This window comes from Lemur catta, chromosome 7 (assembly GCF_020740605.2).
Source record: "Lemur catta isolate mLemCat1 chromosome 7, mLemCat1.pri, whole genome shotgun sequence".
In the NCBI taxonomy this organism is placed as follows: domain Eukaryota; kingdom Metazoa; phylum Chordata; class Mammalia; order Primates; family Lemuridae; genus Lemur; species Lemur catta.
The window spans coordinates 78,154,713-78,173,410 of record NC_059134.1 but is presented as its reverse complement, the minus strand read 5'-3'; the positions used below and the strand labels follow the sequence as shown (position 1 = coordinate 78,173,410).

The 18,698-nt window shown below is 35.1% G+C and overlaps 2 protein-coding genes across 2 annotated transcripts in view; one reads left to right on the top strand and one right to left on the bottom strand.

Moving 5' to 3' along the window:
• SLC5A12 (solute carrier family 5 member 12) overlaps positions 1–1,192 on the top strand; it is a 53,076-nt gene extending 51,884 nt beyond the window's left edge. Inside the window, exon 15 of the mRNA XM_045557696.1 lies at positions 820–1,192. Coding sequence (XP_045413652.1) covers positions 820–969 — 150 coding nt within the window. The 3' untranslated portion in view covers positions 970–1,192. The remainder of the gene's footprint in view (positions 1–819) is intronic.
• A 6,571-nt stretch (positions 1,193–7,763) lies between these two features.
• ANO3 (anoctamin 3) overlaps positions 7,764–18,698 on the bottom strand; it is a 407,322-nt gene continuing 396,387 nt past the window's right edge. The window contains exons 27-29 of the mRNA XM_045557695.1: positions 14,124–14,204; positions 13,858–13,963; positions 7,764–10,840 (exon numbers count right to left, since the gene is read on the bottom strand). Of these exons, the coding sequence (XP_045413651.1) occupies positions 10,658–10,840; positions 13,858–13,963; positions 14,124–14,204 (370 nt within the window). The 3' untranslated portion in view covers positions 7,764–10,657. The remainder of the gene's footprint in view (positions 10,841–13,857; positions 13,964–14,123; positions 14,205–18,698) is intronic.

Below are 18,698 nucleotides of genomic sequence, written 5' to 3'. Positions count from 1 at the left end.
ACTGGGCAAAACTGTGATGTGAAAGTATAAAATTGCAGAACATAGCCAGGTGAGGGTCCTGAAGTCAGTCTTTATAAGTAAACAGTGGTTTGATAAGCAAGGAGTTTGCCCCATTCAAGCATCTATAATTCTGAGAAGGGGACTGTTTACCTAGTTGGGCGATTTATTTTGCTGAGAAGGCAGCTGTTTGTATCTATTGTTTGTATCAATGAATTTTGAGGAAGTTCTAGAAACAATAGGTCAAGTTATTTATTGGTTTACAGACTTATCTTCCTGGGCAAGAATTTCCTGGAATAAGTAATAAATTCTGTTGATGCAGGTGGCTTCAGTTCCCAAGGCTGAGTTGGGAGTGGGAGGAAATAGTGTGTCACTGTTGGGCTCCTTTGCCAAAAAATAATGTTGAGAAGCCTTCAGGGGAGTTTGCATACACATGCCCCAGTTATCATCAAGAGACGTTGCTGTTCACAGGTAGAGAGGGGCCACTGCCATCTGTGACACAGTTTTGTTTCTTTTCATAAGGTATTAATACTATCTCACAGGATGGCTGTATTCAGTGGGAGATGTATAAATTTATTCATGTAACACATTTATTGTAAATGCTCAATAAATTGTTCTTTTTTGTTATTATTATCATTAGAAATAGTACCTACATGGATTATCAAAGTTATCAATTAGGAAGTGTCTTGGGTCAGAGTTGTTTGTACTTCTTTTGTATTTATATATCATTGTTTGAAGGGAAGGCCTAAGCAAGATTCCCTCATGTTTATCTGGAATACTTCAAGACTGTCTCGTTAATATATGTCTTTCCATTTTCCTCAGGAAAACCTTGAGAATGGCAGTGCCTGGAAACAAGGAGCTGAATCTGTCTTCCAGAATGGACTCAGGCGAGAAAGCCTGGTCCATGTTCCAGGCTATGACCCCAAGGACAAAAGCTACAACAATATGGCGTTCCAAATTACGCCTTTCTAAGAAAACACATGTGTGCATGCACACACACACACACACACATGCACACACATATGTACCCTAAATACTTCTTGCCTGTTTGTAAACTTATGCACTCGCTATTGCTAGAGACAAAGATGTCCAATGTCTATTTATACTTATTTATAACTACAAACAAAATGGCTGCTTCTCAAGGTATTCTTTGAAAAACCCCAAGTTTCAGGTGACAATAAATGTTAAACCCTAACATTCCTGACTACTTTCTTCTTGAATAAATTAGGGCTGGATTTCATCACCGTGCAACGAATCAAATCTCTTTGCTTTGTGTCTTATTAAACTTCAGGTTTTTCATTTGAATAGTTTTTTAACCATCAAAGTATATTGGAAAATTTTTCCCATTCTGTAGGTTGTCTGTTTACTCTCATGACTGTTTCTTTGGCTGTGCAGAAGCTTTTTAATTTGATCAGGTCCCATTTATTTATTTTTGTTGTTGCTGTGATTGCCTTAGGGGTTTTCTTCATAAATTTTTTGCCTACACCAATGTCTGTAAGAGTCTTTCCTACATTTTCTTCTAGAATTCTAATAGTTTCCCATCTAAGGTTTAAGTCTGTTATCCACTGTGATTTGATTTTTGTGAGAGGTAACAAGAATATATTTAGAACTCAGGAAAATCAGTAAGAAAAAAATTGAACAACCCTATCAAAAAGTGGGCAAAGGACATGAATAGAAATTTTTCAAAAGAAGATATAAAAATGGCTAACAAACATATGAAAAAATGTTCAACATCTCTAATCATCAGGGAAATGCAAATCAAAACCACAATGAGATACCACTTAACTCCAGTGAGAATGGCCTTTATCAAAAAGTCCCAAAACAATACATGTTGGTGTGGATGCAGAGAGACAGGAACACTCATACACTGCTGGTGGGACTATAAACTAGTGCAACCCCTATGGAAAACAATATGGAGATACCTTAAACAGATTCAAGTACCAGATTCAACTACCATTCAATCCAGCAATCCCATTATTGGGCATCTACCCAGAAGAACAAAAGTCATTCTATAAAAAAGACACCTGCACCCGAATGTTTATAGCAGCACAATTCACAATTGCAAAGATGTGGAAACAATCCAAATGCCCATCAATTCACGAATGGATTAGTAAATTGTGGTATATGTATACCATGGAGTATTACTCAGCTGTAAGAAATAAGGGTGATACGACATCTCTTTGGTTCTCCTAGAGAGAGTTGGAACCCACTCTATTAAGTGAAGTATCCCAAGAATGGAAAAACAAGCATCACATGTACTCAGCAGAAAATTGGTTTCCCTGATCATCACCTAAATGCACACTGGGGAATGATACCAACTGGATATCAGACTGAGATGGGGGGTGGGGGGAGGGGATGGATGTATGTCTACATGACCAGTGCATTGCGCACCGTCTGGGGAATGGCCATGCTTGAAGGTGCAGACTCAGGGAGGTGGGGGGTGGGGGAGGGGATGGAGGTATGACTGCATGGTGAGTGCCAGGCGCACTGTCTGGAGAATGGACACGCTTGAGGCTCTGACTCAGGGGGATGGGCAGGACATGGGCTATATACATAACCTGAGCTTTTGTACCCCCATAATAAGCTAAAATAAAAAAAAATAATAAAAAAATAAATATTTTCTCTCAAAAAAATATATTGGAGTTTAGAGGCAGACTGGGAAGAGGAATATGCATGTTAAATGTTCCTTTGCCACTATTGATAAAACGGGTGAACAGCATTCACTGGCACCACCACACCTCACACACATGTAGGCACATTTCATGGCACCTGCCACCCTCCCCCCATCCTGCAGCTGCAACTGGAACACTTAACTGCTATTAACATCCCCTCACTGCTACCATTCAGCCCTCTTTCAGTCCCTAACCGTCATTAACTGACCAATAGTTAAAAATAATTCTGCGAAGCACAGAAGGAGAGACTGGTATGTCTGGTTAATGGGAGCGACGATAACCAAAACCCTGCTCCCTTTGTGCTGTTAGTGCAGTATTTCTCCCTCCTTCACTTTGAAGTGAAAAATTGACTCAGTTCAACAAGAAGTCTGGAGTCTTTCTCCAGGACTGGGTAAAGATGGAAGGAGTGACCTACAGCAGGCTGTTAGGACAACACTGTGTAAAAGAAACTTGAAAATAGCTTACCAGTCCACAGGAGAGTTCCCCAGCCATAGCGTTCCTCTTTGGCGCAACATACATTGCCGTAGGATTTATATTATAGTCCGCTCATTCAGCTCACGTGTGCAAGCTTAACTCACTGCATTAGGCGCAGGTGACAGAAGTAAACATCTGAACAGCCGAACTCTAGAAAGTAACTTTTAAAGCTCTGGATGGAGCAAGAGGGCACTGCAAATCAAAAGGTGAGTTGACAAATGAAGGGGCAATGAAAGTTTTTTGGAAGAAGCAAAGAAATGAAATGCTAAAAAGAACCAGCACCACCAGGTTTGGGTGAGAGGACAGATAATAAAAGAAAACCAGTTTGGAAGTCAATATATTACTACAGATGTCAGATACAGGTTAAGAGTAAGAGGCCCAGAAAAGTATATTAGCAAAGTAAGAAGAAATGGTCCAAATAGGCAAAAGTTAAGAGTTCCAAAGTCTGTGTTGTGTAAATCTTACTCACGAAGAGAAGACTTCTTTTAAGAAGCATGAGATAGTGGAACACTTATATCACCAGTGTTTATTATAAAAGATAGAAAGAGGGAACAATCAATAGAAGAATTAAAACAAACAAACTGGAAGTTTATAAACCAGAGCCCACTTGCTGCCTTCTCTCCCTCCACTCTCAAATAGGAGAGGAGGACAGAGGGAGAGAAAAAAAGAATTGGACTGTGGTTTATAAAGAGACATGACAAAAAATACATTTGAGATAAGAAACAAAGAAGCAAAATGAGAATACATTTGGAGAAATGTCAAAATGAGAAGAAATAGAATTTCTTGAAACACGTTCTTTTTTAAGTCCAGGAGAACTAATTAAGCCATTGATCTAAGGATTTGCAAATTGACAGGTGCAATTATTTTCCAAATGATTCTAGACATTCCTATGAATTTATATTAGGTGACTATTGAAATCTGGGCCCAACCTAACTGACTTAGTTAATACCTCATGCTAGGGAAGGAAAGACAAACAAACAAACAAGCAAACAAAAGCAACCCTGAGGACGAGAATTAGATTAAGAGGAGGCATTAGATACCTGTGTATGTATGTATATGTGTGTATACATATGTATGTAAATATGATTTGGAAAACATTTCAGAATTATGAACTTTCACTTGGAATTATACAAAAATAAAATAGGTCATATAGTTTTTCATTTCACTCACAAATTATCCTAAAAACATTTCACTACATCAAAACTTTCCCCAGAGAGCTTTTTAGGATTCATGTTCTTTTTTAGTCCCTAATTCTCTTACGTGGAATGTTATCAAAATGCCATACAACTGGAAAATACTAATATTATCATAAAAATGGTTTCGCTTTCTTTTGTATAATGAAATCTATGGCATTAGGAAGTGACATTTCAAGAGATTTTAGAGGTCAGTATAGAGATTCTTTCCATTTTTCTTAATTGAACAAACATGAAAATATCCAAGGCTCAGGTAGAGAGCAGATGGGAATCCACAGGAAAACTATCTTCCACAGTGTATAAAACCGTGTTCATTGTGTGGTGAAGCAGAAGGGGACTGTGAAGTACACAGTTGATAGATTCGGCTAGTCAGTGACAGCATTCTTCTCCTACCCTCACCCTTCCCCAGGAATGTCAGCTCAGAGTTGTGTCAAGCCTGTCCAGTGCCAAGTTCAATCCACGCCACGGAAGTGGGTTAAACTTATGGCTGTTTATTGAGATATTTTCAATAAATGGCACTATGAATGATGAACTGCTAGAATGGCCTAAAATGTGCCAAACTTGATTCCAGCCTCTGTACTTTAAAGCACAATCACAAATATTGGTAAAAATGGAACAGAATTACCTCAATGCCTCTTTCACTCAATCTGAATAAACTCATTTTGATGGATGACTTTCTCTGTGTCACCATGTGAAGCAAGAAGTCCAACAGCTATTGATTGAGGTGAGGGACTGGAGTCAAATGACTTAGGTGCAAACACAAGTTCTGACACAAATCTAGGTAATTTGGAGCAAGACTTTTTAAACCTTAGTTTATTCACCAATTAAAACGAGTAAAAACTTTCCCTACTTAACAGGGTTATTATGAGGATTTACAGAGGTAAATCATATGAAGTGCCTAGCACAGTGACTGGTCCACACGGAACATTCAATACTTACTCTGCAATATAGGAAGAAAATTATGTTTATTTTAACTTGAATCATTTCATTGTTTCTCTTCAGGATTTCCAAGACATTAGCTTAGAACAAGTATTGCTGGACTACTTTAAGAATTACAAATAACAAGATGCAAGTGTAAATTAAAAGTCATGGCATAAATATCCAAACAGTAGTTTTTTTTAATGCCAGAATTTAAGTAAAATATTATTTTCCAGAGAGTAACTTTTCTAAAGATCCTAAGTACTTGAAAAAAGAGAAAACTACTGCTATAAAGGTAGACAAGTTTATTCCTGAAAATGCAATATTTGTATCAATAATTTATTAAGTATTACATTTATATATGTAAACCTTGATAAACAGTATCTCAGCCTAGTTTATGATTCAATGCACAGTTCAAAGCAACTGTGATTCTCTAAACAGCACAGAAGAGTAGCTTTTCCCTCTGTTTAATTTAAATAATACTGCTAAATATGAATTTTACTATTTTGTGGCTTTATAGGGTTATACTATTTCATTCTAAAGAGAAACAAACAACAAAAAACTATAGGCCACGTGGCTTTCAAACAGTATTTAAAAGAGGATATTATTCAAATATATTTATGCTGTTACAATCTTAATCAAATATTATTACAAAGATGAGAAATAGAAAAAATAGAGGAGTCTCCCTTTAATTATTCTCTTAGAAATAAATTGTTTTAAAATATTATAGAAATTTTAGCTGTATATATATACATTTGTATATTTAAAAGTCTAGTATGACTAATCTTGTATTGAAAATTATCTAGGTTTACTGTGGTTAACCACTTTTATCCAGCATTAATAACCTTGTAGTATAACCTATTTCCAAAAAACTAAAATTCAACTGATATTATCAATAGTACATATTAAAATGGTAAAAACTATAATCAAGTATAATTCATCATTGATAGTAAATTACCTAAGGGGTTATTTTTAATTTATAATTCTTGTAAGGAGTTAATACTACAATTTACCATACAGAATGAACTAAGATGGGAAAGTATTCTGAGAAAGTCAATACAGGCCTATGCTTGAAAATCTCACTCTCTTCTTTCTTAGGAAAAGATGTAAAGTAGCATCCATACAACTGACTGTTTAGTACAAGCAAGATGCCCACTTCAGGACTGCTGAATGTGGAACAAGAGGCTTTCTCTAAAGACAATTGTACAGAAGCACACACTGGTAAAGTCGTAAAGCAGTAAGATCGAATTTATAGATGACTTTTCCTTGAGGGTAGACTTTGATGGTACTAGAAATCAGCTCTGGTCTCAAATATGAGAATCTTCTCTACCTATCTGCTTTCATTTTAGCTTTCTGAAAAAGATGCCTTAACGTGGATGTGACTAGGATGCAGTGGCTAGAACATTGGTAATGGGTGTGGTTTTTCAGATTAAGCTGGATGACAAGTTCAATTGAAGGTAATTTATCACCACTAAAAAACATGAATCCTAGCTGGCAGGAACCTGGGCTGATCAATGATTCAAGCTAAAGCTCAACTAATCTCTCCTTTGGAATATGTATTGCTGGCATATTTCATTTTAAATAGAAATGCCTACTTGCCTTTCCATCAGAAGTTGTTTTTTTGTTTTTTTTTTTTCCTTTTTTTCAGGCCATTCCTAAAAGATTCTCTTCTGAGCTGCCACGAATATCAGGAGAGATAAGATGTTAACTGATTCCCTGGATAAACCCTTATCATGATGTAATTTTTGGGAAAATGAAGTGGAAATATCTGATCACCGTAGTAGGACTGAACTGGGCATATCTCACAGATAGTAAGTGCTCACTGATACACAAAATATATGACCATTGCATGAAAGAGTGTGTGTGTATACATACACACACATGTGCACACACACACACACACACACACACACACACACACACACTGGGCCTATGTTTACCTGCCCCCAATTGACAGACTAGTCAAACCTGAATTTTCAACTTTGACCATCAAGATAAAAAAAAAAAGAAAAAAAAGAAAATGGGCAAGTTGGTAGCCTCTGGCTGACAGTTGGCTGTGGTGCCCCTGCATGTCCTCCCCTCCTTGGCATGGGCTGTATTGGCAATAAAATTCCTGTCCCAAAGAGATTTTGATGGTGATTGCTAGAGCCAGCATAAGTGTGAAAAAAGAAAGTGCTTTTGTGTGGAGGAAGCATTATTACCCTCACATAAGCCAACCAAGCTTCCTCTCCCATCTGTTTCTAACACAAAAAGCATTATTAGGATCAGAGTGATATCCTAGCTGCACTTTAATGTGCAAAAATACCTTGAAGCCAACAGTGATCTTATTAGAAGAAAAACAGTCAAAACACTTTAAGGGTGGGGTAAGGGCCTGCAATAATAAGAAACTATTACTTCGTAGAGCTGAAGAATGAGTAATTCCCCCCTTCCTGTACACACTCAGCAGATCCTAATTTAATATTTATAAAGCAAGCAGAATTAAATGTAACATGCAAATGATAGAAAAAAATACCATATCAAATGATAATTTATTGAGTGAAAAAGTTTCCTATTCATTCCATTGTACAATAAATTGTGCCAAGAGTCATTCTAGAAGAATGTGCAACATTCAGAAGTTGTATCTCATCATGCAGTCACTCACCAACATTTTATCTAAAAGTGCGTGCACAGACTCAGACAGTTACAAACTATTTCAACTATGATCTAGAGTGATTTTCCATACACTGTACTGTGAAAGCTCTTCAGCTTGGAACAACTTGTCAAGGCAGACTGCATGCACATACATATCAGTTGTGTACATATTTGCTTGAGTAGACAAGTTAGAATATGAAAATATATAAGCAGCATTCATGTAATACAGGATTCCTGAGAATTGTGTGTGCTATAAATCTTTGAGAAATAATTTTTATTCATATAAAAACCATGATATAAAACATTTCTCTCAACTGAAGCAAAGTGATCTAAAACTAACCTACTGTGAGGAGCTGTTAGTATTTTACTGTCAATGATTATGCAGGCATTGCTAGTTTCTATTGCACGGTTTCATGAAAGAAACATTTCAGTTAATTTTTTTCTTTTTTTCACATCTGTTTCAAAATTCTCAGAGAAGGCATTGTCTAAATCAATACATTACAATTTTTTAATTAAAATGTTTCTCCTTACATATTTTTCTCTCTGGTCAATCAACACGATTTTAAACCCTGATGGGGCTATATAAAAATTTTGAAAAAGAAGAATTCTCAAGGACACAGCTATCATTATTCTTTGCACTACTGTAAGACAAATGTCTCTGTCTTGTGCCCCTAATTTGGAAACGACATTTGTTTATATCGTCATTAGGCATAGAGTATTTATACTCAGGCATGTGTATACATTTACTTAACACAGAAAAGGAAATGCAGATGTTACAAAAATGGACGAGTTTAAACTCCTTTGTGTACTTAGTGGAATTAGTTGCTATAAATTAGCAAGGGACAGAAAAACAATCTCTGTGGAATCTGAATGGAACAGTCTCACATGGCATGTAAAGGAAGTTTAGAGTCTGAGACCCTTCCCCTTGCTCAGAATCAGAGGAAAAGTAAGGAAGGGAATATTCTTGACAAAAACATACAATGTATATCTATATTCTATCATACTATAATCTATAATCTTTGCCCTGGAAGGAAAGAAGGAAAAGTCAACAAAACATTTTCAATGTTAGAATTAAAAAAGTAGTTTTATAGGAAGAGAAACTTCATAATTTTCTTACCAGTGAAACACTAGCATATATACACAGCTTTATTTCCGTTGTGTTTAATCTGGTCTTTTAAATTTTGGAAATAAATGTGCTTTGCTTAATTGGACAAATAATAATAACCATAATAATCCTATGTATATGTGGGTATGTGTGTGCATGTGTGATTCCCCACCCATTCTCAGGGGAGGAAAAGTGGGATTTCCTTGTTTTGCAAGGGAAAGCGTCTGGATTTCTACCATGCAACCCCCTACTCTTCAACACTCTCTTTCTTTCCATCCCATCCCCTCCTCTGAACTTTCTTCAGTTGAATGCCCATCATTCCTGCCTCCTCAGTCAGTGAACAGTCATACTCACAGATACAGAGTTGACACTGAAACGGGAATTCCACAACAAAGTGAAATTACATCCTTCACAATTAATTGGACTTCAGAGAGTTTTCAAAAATAAACCAAATCAGTCTATCAAGGCAATAATAATAACAGAATACTCCCTTCAGTGATGAAAAAGAAAGTAAAACACAAAATAAGTGATATTTTTTAAACAAATAATGTAGATTTATATTCATGCATTATTTTCATTAGCTCATGAGTAAGAGTGCATATTTGTAAAAAAGCACAAGTGTTGCAGAGCATCTAGCTTCAAATTTCCTGAATAAACATATGACAATAGCAAACTGTGCAACTTTTCTCAGAGCTGCATAAACTGTAACTTGTACTACATAGTGTCAAGGTGCAAAGGTATAAGGAAAACCAACATATTTACAGCATTTCAAGTTAATATTCTGTGAGAGTTGTAATAAATCAGAGAGGGAAATATTAAATATACTACAAAACAGCCTTCCACAGTAAAGTATGGATTAGTTGTGTTCTAAATGATGTAAGAATAACCATTCATATTTTATAAGCATGTGGCTCTCTTGGCATTTAGTACAAAAAATGTGCAGTGCAACTGGCTCTGCCGGCGATAAAACAGACTTGAATGTAGCCAATGCAATAGAATATTATTTTAATGAATGGTATTCTTTCTGGAATATTAGATTTTTGGTTTGACTACTAAAGGTGATGTGCAACTCTTCAACTGCATAGTCAATGTAAAGCAGCATAAATTCCCTGTGGCATAGATCCATAATTTCAGCAAGAGACAAGGGTAATTCCTATCAACCTGTAAACTGAAGGGACATGGGCTTCTGGCAGCAAAGGCAATAATTGATTTACATCATTTCTTATAGGCATCTCAACTCAACCAAAGGTTCCAAAGTCAGATTAGAATGTGAGTGAAGACCACATGATACTTTAAGTCATGCCTGGCTTGTGAACATTTATGTGGAAATCTGTCTCTAGAAACTTTACCATCATCCTTTCTATTACACTGCAGCTGATGGAAGGCAGATGTCTCCAAACATACAACTCCCTGAGACTGGTTCTGAGAATTAGATCCTGGCTTCTGGCAATGCCAATCTAATCCCTTTGTAAGGTCATGAGTCATCTTTTTCTTCCCTAGAAGCCTGGATATTCCAAATCCCAGAGATGGCTGTGAAACATTTCCAAGTAGCATATCATATATATGGTTTGCCAAGTATGCCTTCCTCCTAGATCCCACCTAGAATTCAAAGTTGCCATCATTTCTTCCCACTAATGTTACCACCTCTACCGGGTAACAGGCATCAACTAAGGCCACTCATGGTGAACAGGCTGACCACTTTTCCTCCGTTGTTGTTGCAAATGTTCTAGTTCGGCCTCATACATCATTTCTTGGACTAAGTATTTCTCCCGTCGTATTCGGTCATATAGGCCCTTTGGTACGTCTGGAATCAGGTATGCGATGAATGACTTAATCCCAAAAACAAGGTGCTGAAAATTGAAGAGTAAAAATTACGATTTTCAACGATTCTGAAATGCTAATTATAAACAGTACAATCATGAACAATGTTGCATTTGTCTTAAAATCAAGCCTCAGAACTTAGTATGTACCATCTAGAATATTAGTATTTTCAAAAATTATATTGGAGATACTACTGTTGCCTTCTATCACTTAAGCATTAGGAAGAAACAAAATTGTTTTCTCTTTGTGCTGGCACATGTTGGTATCACTTGATAAACACTGAATAAATCTTAAATTTATGCCTATAAAATCTTACATATTATAGAATATTATTATGACATGCATTATTATATATAGATGAGAAAGATCACAACCAGGGAAAACCCATGTCCAATAGATCATAATACATACTGTACAAACCACATAGAATACAGTCTGCTGGGATTAGACTCAACCTCCAGCACATATATTTTTCATAATTTCTATTCTATTAAGTTCATATATCATGATAACGGCTTCACTTAGTTTACCTCTAGCACATGATTATTCTATGATAAAAACGTGTTACTTACATTTTAAAAAATGAACTGATAAAAGTATTGTACTAAAAAAATCAGGAATGAAACTCAAAAGGCAATATGCCTATGCTTAAGAGTATAGATGTTGAATAAAAAACTGTTGGAGTCTGAATCCTATTCTCATATTCATTAGCTGCGAAGCTTTAGGCAAATCACTTACATTCTGTGTCTTACCTCTAAAATGAATAGTAGGATCTCTTTAAAGGTTGATATGAGGATTAAATGAATACACACACACACACACACACACACACATACACACACACATATAAAAAAGGCTTAAAGGCAAGCTTGGCATAATGTAAGCACTGCTTAAATATTACTCTTATTATTATAAATGAGCCTTTTCTTTTTGCTCTGAAAAAGGGTAGATCTTTCAATTTCTCAGAAAGGAAAAATATCATACTGATAGAGATAGAGTTAGCATGATCTGTGGAAAAGAACATATTTACCCAAAGACCTTTTACTAGACAATAGTCTATTTGGAAAAGAAAAATTCAAGGCACTTTTAGGTGAGCTTGCTGTATGTATCCCAAGAAAGTGCATTGCACAGTAGATTACAGTAAAGAAGTTCACATATTCCCATATAAAAAAAGCAGGTAATCGGAAATTTTTTTCCTGATCAAATATTTGATATTCCTGAAATATCCAGGAATACATCACAAGAGTACAGAAATAACACTCAAAAACATTTGTTATAACTTAAATTAGAAAAAAGGGATATGTTTCAAGTTCCTATGGAAAAAAGAATTTAGTATAATTTTAATAACACTACTAGAACTTAATGGAGAATTATTTTTATCATCAAGGAATTCATTCTAAATGGTACTCTAAGGAGAAAAATGCTTAATGCAACAAAAGACAGTCTCTTCAATAAATGGTGCTGGGAAAACTGGATATTTATATGCAGAAGAATGAAACTAGACCCCTGTCTCTCACCATATGCAAAATCACATCAAGATGGATTAAAGATTTAAATGTAAGACCTGAAACTGTGAAACTACTAGAAGAACACATTGGGGAATTGCATTAGGACATTGGTCTGGCCAGAGATTTTTTTGGATAAGACCTCATAAGTACAGGCAAGAAAAGCAAAAATAGACCAATGGGATTACATCGAATTAAAAAGCTTATACACAGCAAAGAAAACAATGTACAGAGTGAAGAGACAATCTATAGAATAGGAGAAAATATTTGCAAACTACCCATCTGTCAAGGGATTAACGAACAGATTATACGAGAAACTCAAACAGCTCACAGGAAAAGTACAAGTAATCTAATTTAAAAGTGAGCAAATTATCTGAATAGACAGTTTGCAAAGGAAGACATACAAATGACCAAAAGGTATATAAAAATGCTCAACATCACTAATCATAAGAGAAACATAAATCAAAACATAATGAGGTATCATCTCACCCCAGTTAAAAGGCTATGATGAAAAAAATTATACAAAAGATGCTGGTGAGGATGTAGAGAAAGGAGAACCCTTGTACACTGTTGGTGGGAATGTAAATTACTACAGCCACTATGGAAAACAGTATGTAGGTTCCTCAAAAGACAAAAAATAGATCTACCATATTATCTAGCAATCCCACTGCTACAGATATATCTAAAGGAAAGGAAATCAGTACATCAAAGAGATATCTAAACTCCCATGTTTATTACAGCACTATTAATAATAGGCAAGATATGGAATCAACCTAAGCGCCCATCAATGGATGAATGGATAAAGAAAATGTGGTGTACATATGCACTTTAATATTATTCATTCTTTCCATAAGAGAGAATGAAATCCTGTCATTTGCAGCAATATGGATGGAACAGAAAGTAATTACATTAAGTGAAATTATCCAGGTACAGAAAGCCAAATATTGCATGTTCTCATTCATATGTGGGAGATATAAAAGTTGATCTCATGGAGGTTGAGAGTAGAATAATGGTTACCACAAGATTATAATCTAATATTATTGCATAACTCTGATAATAAAAGTTTATGCATTTTTTTAATAAGAGTTCTCAGGCATAATGTATTGGATCATCCAACATCCCCAAATGTGATCGATTGTAATTAGAGTTGATTGTCCAGAAAATCAATTTTTCCATCCTCATGAATAGATATGGATTCTTTTATCAGATGATGAAAACCATCCTTTTTTTTAAAAAAAAAAAAAAAAACACCAAAAAACTTTGGCTACTAGAAGCTACATACAAGCCAACTTCAGTGTAGTAGTTTTTTTTTTTTTTTTTAAGCTTGATTTTCTGGTATAAATACCCACTGATGTACATTCTTACGTTATTCAGCTCTTACTTTTTTACACTTGTTATAACAGATTCATTGTATCTGAGCTTTCACTGGGACCTGCGTAAGTCCTTTTCTGGAAGTCAGTGAGGAACTTCAAAGAGATAATTGATATACTAGTTGGAAAAGCTTTTACCTACAGAAATTTTCTTCCCAGTTTGTGACTAACCTCAAACACGATAATGAAGGCCAATCGAGCAGCGAGGATATGCCAGTATTGCAAGGTGAACTCATAGGGTTTGGAGCTCCAGGGGGGACCTCTGTAGTCTCGGTACCTGAAATCCACAAAAACAGAGAGAATGAAGAATAGAGATAAAAGCGTGGAGGCCCTAAATACTTTTGCTTTGCCAAAATGACAGTTTAAATGGGATCATTAACATGTAGAGGGGAGGAGATGGAAAGGAGAAAGCAAGCCGGAAAGATGGCTGTAAGTACCTGCAATAACCAGATTTTCCCATGCCGAGTTCACTCAGGTCAAAGAAGGATAGGCTGTTGTTGACATAGCCCATTAAGCAACTGGGAGAAAAGAAAAATATCATGTGATTCAGTGATTTATAAATTTGTAGTCCAATTTCTTCATTACAAATTACAGGATTTTATAAAGCCATTCTACTTATAAACTTAGCAACTTAGGTCTCTTATTCCATCTGTAATTGTACCTTAATGAGACAGACTCTTCCCCTGCCATTCTCTCCCAATAGTTCCTATTTTTCATGTAGTTTACATTTATTAAGTGGCTGTGATGCCCTAGATGTTCTGCTAATTACTTCGTATGTATTAAAACTCTGTAAAATGTTTTATAAACATACATGCATATAATACTATTTGATCAATTATAATTAGTCAATGAACATTGTTTATTTATTATTTATTTAATAACTTATGCAATGTATATTTACTGAAGAATTATCTCCTCACGATGCAAGAATTTTTCTATCATATAAATATCAATCAGTAAAATTCACTACATTAATGGAACAAAAGGAGGAAATCATATGATCATATTAATAGATAAAGAAACAAATATTTGATAAAATTTAACTGCCATCCAAAATAAATGCCACTCAAGAAACTAAAAATCTGGCAAGATATTAATGTGATAAACAATACTATATAAAAACATATAGCTAATATCAGATTTAACAGTGAAATGCTAAATATGTTAAACTCTTTCTCCTGAGGTCAGGAATAAGACAAACATTTCCATTGTTACCATTTCTATTCAACATAGTTTACACAAGTAGAAGAAAAAGATATAATGGAACTAAAGAAAAAGTATATAAATTTGTCATTATTCACATATGGCATGATTGTATATATGTATATATACAATAATCTACAAATAATTTGAATTAATGGATGAATGCAGCAAGGTCACTAGATAGATACAAAGTCAATATAGAAAAAATAACTATTTCTATATACTAGCACCAGACAAACAGAAAATGAAATTTAAAGAAATACTATTTACAGAGATATTACAAATACCAAATATCTGGGCATAAATCTAAAAAAGACGTATTGGACCTCTCTACACTGGAATCTACAAAAAACAGTTCTCAGATCATTCAATGAAGACCTAAATAAGTACAGTCAGATAGCATGTTCAAGGATTGCTGTTAAAATGTCAATTCTCTCAGATTTTTTAAAAACGGTAACTGATAAACCAAATCTAAAGTTTACATGCAAGTGAAAATCTATACTAGCAAAGTCAATGTTAAAGAAGAAAATGTTTGGAAAATTATAGCACTTAATATTGACTTAACATGAAGCTTTGGTAATTAAGTCACGGTAGCATTCATGCAAGGAAAGGCAAGTAGATTATTGGAAAAGAGGAGAGAGTTCAAAAACACATCCACAAATATACATTCTCCTGATTTATGACAAAAATGCCACTGCAATCCAGTAGCGGAAGAAATGTCTTTTCAACAAATGGTGCTGGGGAAATGGAATATCCTTGAAGAAAATAATGTAAATCCTAATTGCCTTTCAACATGATGGATTAAGATAAGGAAAATTGGGATTAGGGGGTTAAAATATCAAATAGGGCAGACCTTGTTAAGAAGATAACATATGAATAAAGATTAGGAGTTGAGGGGGGCAGACAAGAAGGCGCTCCAAAAATTAAGAAGTTGAGAGATGAGAATTAGCAAACATGACTGGGCAGGTCTGGCTGATGGGGCAGCAGGAAAATCAAAATTCTGCAGCTTTCTGGAAGTCAAATGAATAAAGTATATCAAGAAGGGAATGCTGAATTGTCAAATGCTGCTCATAGCCCATGTGATGTGAGAACTGGGAATTGACAAGTGGGTTTGACAATGTGAAAGTCATTGTGAACTTTTGGTGGAGTGCTGTGGCATAAGTCTTACTGGAGAGAGTTCAGAGGTGAAGAGGATGAGGGTAATTGGAGAATGCAGAAACAGAAAACTCTTCTGACATGTTTTGTTACAGATGGGAGCAAAGACACAGAGATGTAACTGGCAGGCAGTAGACTGGGGGGACATTACATATTGATTGGAAGAATAAGCACATGTTCCAATGTTAATGTGAAAAAGACAATAGAGGCAAAATTGCATAAGAGAAAGGGGAGAATTACTAGAATGATGTTCTCAGATAGGGAGAGAAGAGATCTAGGGCACAAGTGGGGGAATTTTGCCTTCATAGGAACACAGCTCTATTCTGGGAACTAGGAGAAGGCAGACTACATGGCACGCATACTGCAGGGAGGGAGATGTGAAAAGGTACATCTGTGAAAGTTCTTTTTTAACTGGTTCAATTTTCCTAGTTAAGTAGGAAGCAGGATCAGGTGAGAATGAGAATAAGGAAGGAGGTGCTGAATCCTTGAGGAGCGAGGAGAAGGCGTGGCAAACGTGTCTAAAAAGTAGGACTCTAATGGACCAGGGAAATAAAGTATGTTTGTCAGGTCCACGAAAGGTTTGTGATGAAAGGTTAAAGTGAAACCAGTCAGTGTGGTTGTTTTTCTCCCTCCACATACTGCATGGTTGCAGTGCAGAACAAAGAGTTAGGAGGACCACGGGTGGGATTCTGCCAAGGCAGTAGAACAAAATGAGAGGCGTGGGGACCTGCATATCCAAGGAAGTGGTGACAATGATTGGCCAGTTGGTTTGTAAGATGGATGAGGATGGAAAAAAGGAGATTAAAGGAAAGGGGGACAAGAATGTGTTATTATGATCAACGGTTTAAAGTTCTGGGTAAATTCAAAGCATTGTTGGAGTCAGTTAATTTTTACAAGAACCTTGAACATGTATTATTATTATTGCCATTATAAAGAATTAAGGTTTAGGGAGAATAACTGACTTTCTCTAGGCCTTATAATTCTCAAATTTTTTGGCCTCAGGATCTCTTTTCATTTTAAAGAATTATTGAGGATTTGAAATAACTTTTTTTGTTGGGGTACAACTATTGATATTGTCACACATTAGAAATTAAAACTGAGAAATTTAGAAAATGTTTATTAATTCATTTAAAAAACCTATCAAATCCATTATAAATTAATATGACATATTTTTAAGAAAAATGGTTATATTTTACAAAAGAAAAAATGCAATGAAAATAACATTGTTTTACAGGTTTACAAATCCCTTTAATGTCTCTTTTAAAAGAAGACAGCTAGACTCCTGTATCTGCTTCTGTATTAAATCTATTGCAGTATGTTTTTTTGGTTGAAGAGTAAGTATAAAATCTGGCCTCACACAGATAAGTAGTTGAAAAAGAATGACTATTTTAATAGCATTTCAGATAATTGTGGATATTTTTCATTGACATTCCACCAAAATTCTACATGTGATATTTCTTAAAGTTTGGTTGCAATGTAGAATCTTAAACCATATCACTGAAATTTTTTTCCTGTTATATTAAAATCTATAGGTCTATCTTGTACTTTAAATTCATCTTTTATCCACACATAATTTTGTAATAACAAATATGGGTCATGTGGGACACAATTAATTGTTCCCAGAATTATGCAGATCTTCCAAATGTAGACATATATGAGGGCTGTCTGAAAAGTATCCAGCGTCTTATATTTACTATAGGCGATGAAAAAAATCACAATTATTAATATAACCATTTTTTTTTCAGAAAAGAATTCTGTAAGTACTGGGAAGCTTTCAAACTCACAGTGGTAGATAAAATTTATCCAAAATTCTAATTTTTACTTCAAAGCTTGAACTTTATCAATGGCAACAAATACTATCAATTGTTTCCTTAAAATGACAGTCTAGTTTTATACATTCTTTAAGACAGTGTCTGCTAAATACCCATATCTGAATAACTATAGTTTGTCTGGCAATGTTTATTTCCTGTTGGAAAAAAATTGACTCCATTTGCAACTCCAATAATCACACAAGTACTTTCCTTGAGACATACTTTGGTACGTAGCAGAAGCGCTTCATGCACACCTCCCATTTTGTCACATAGAATATTGAAAACACATTTATTCAAAAGTTGAGATTTTATTAAATTAATCATTATTATAGCTTCAACGAGGACAAACTGAATTTCTTACTGGAATACTCTCTGATGGTGGTTAAATGGTGGTGAGAAATGCAATCATTACTAATACTGGTGGTGCCACTGCTTTGGGTTATGCAGAGCTACCAAAAATTTTATCCACCGTTGCTTTTGCACCATCAGCGCAAATGCCAATATGTGAAAAAGGCAAATAATGTCTTAATATTATTATAAAAATAGTATTGATTTCATGGACCTCTGAAGAATATCTGCAGACCACTTGTTTAGAACCACTGCCCTAGGACAAATATCAGTATTGTTCAAACCTGGATTGAAATATACATCTATTTAATTTTAAACCTTGAAATCTTAATTACAGTGCTACGCTGGCTTCACTCCCTTTCTTGTTCATGCTAGACCTCATAATCTGTCATTTCAACTACACTTTTGTCAATATCGTCAGCTTCTTTGCCATCTTGTCCTTCTGCCACCTTGCTCTGAAAATTTCCTATTTGAATGAATGTACTCCAATTTAGC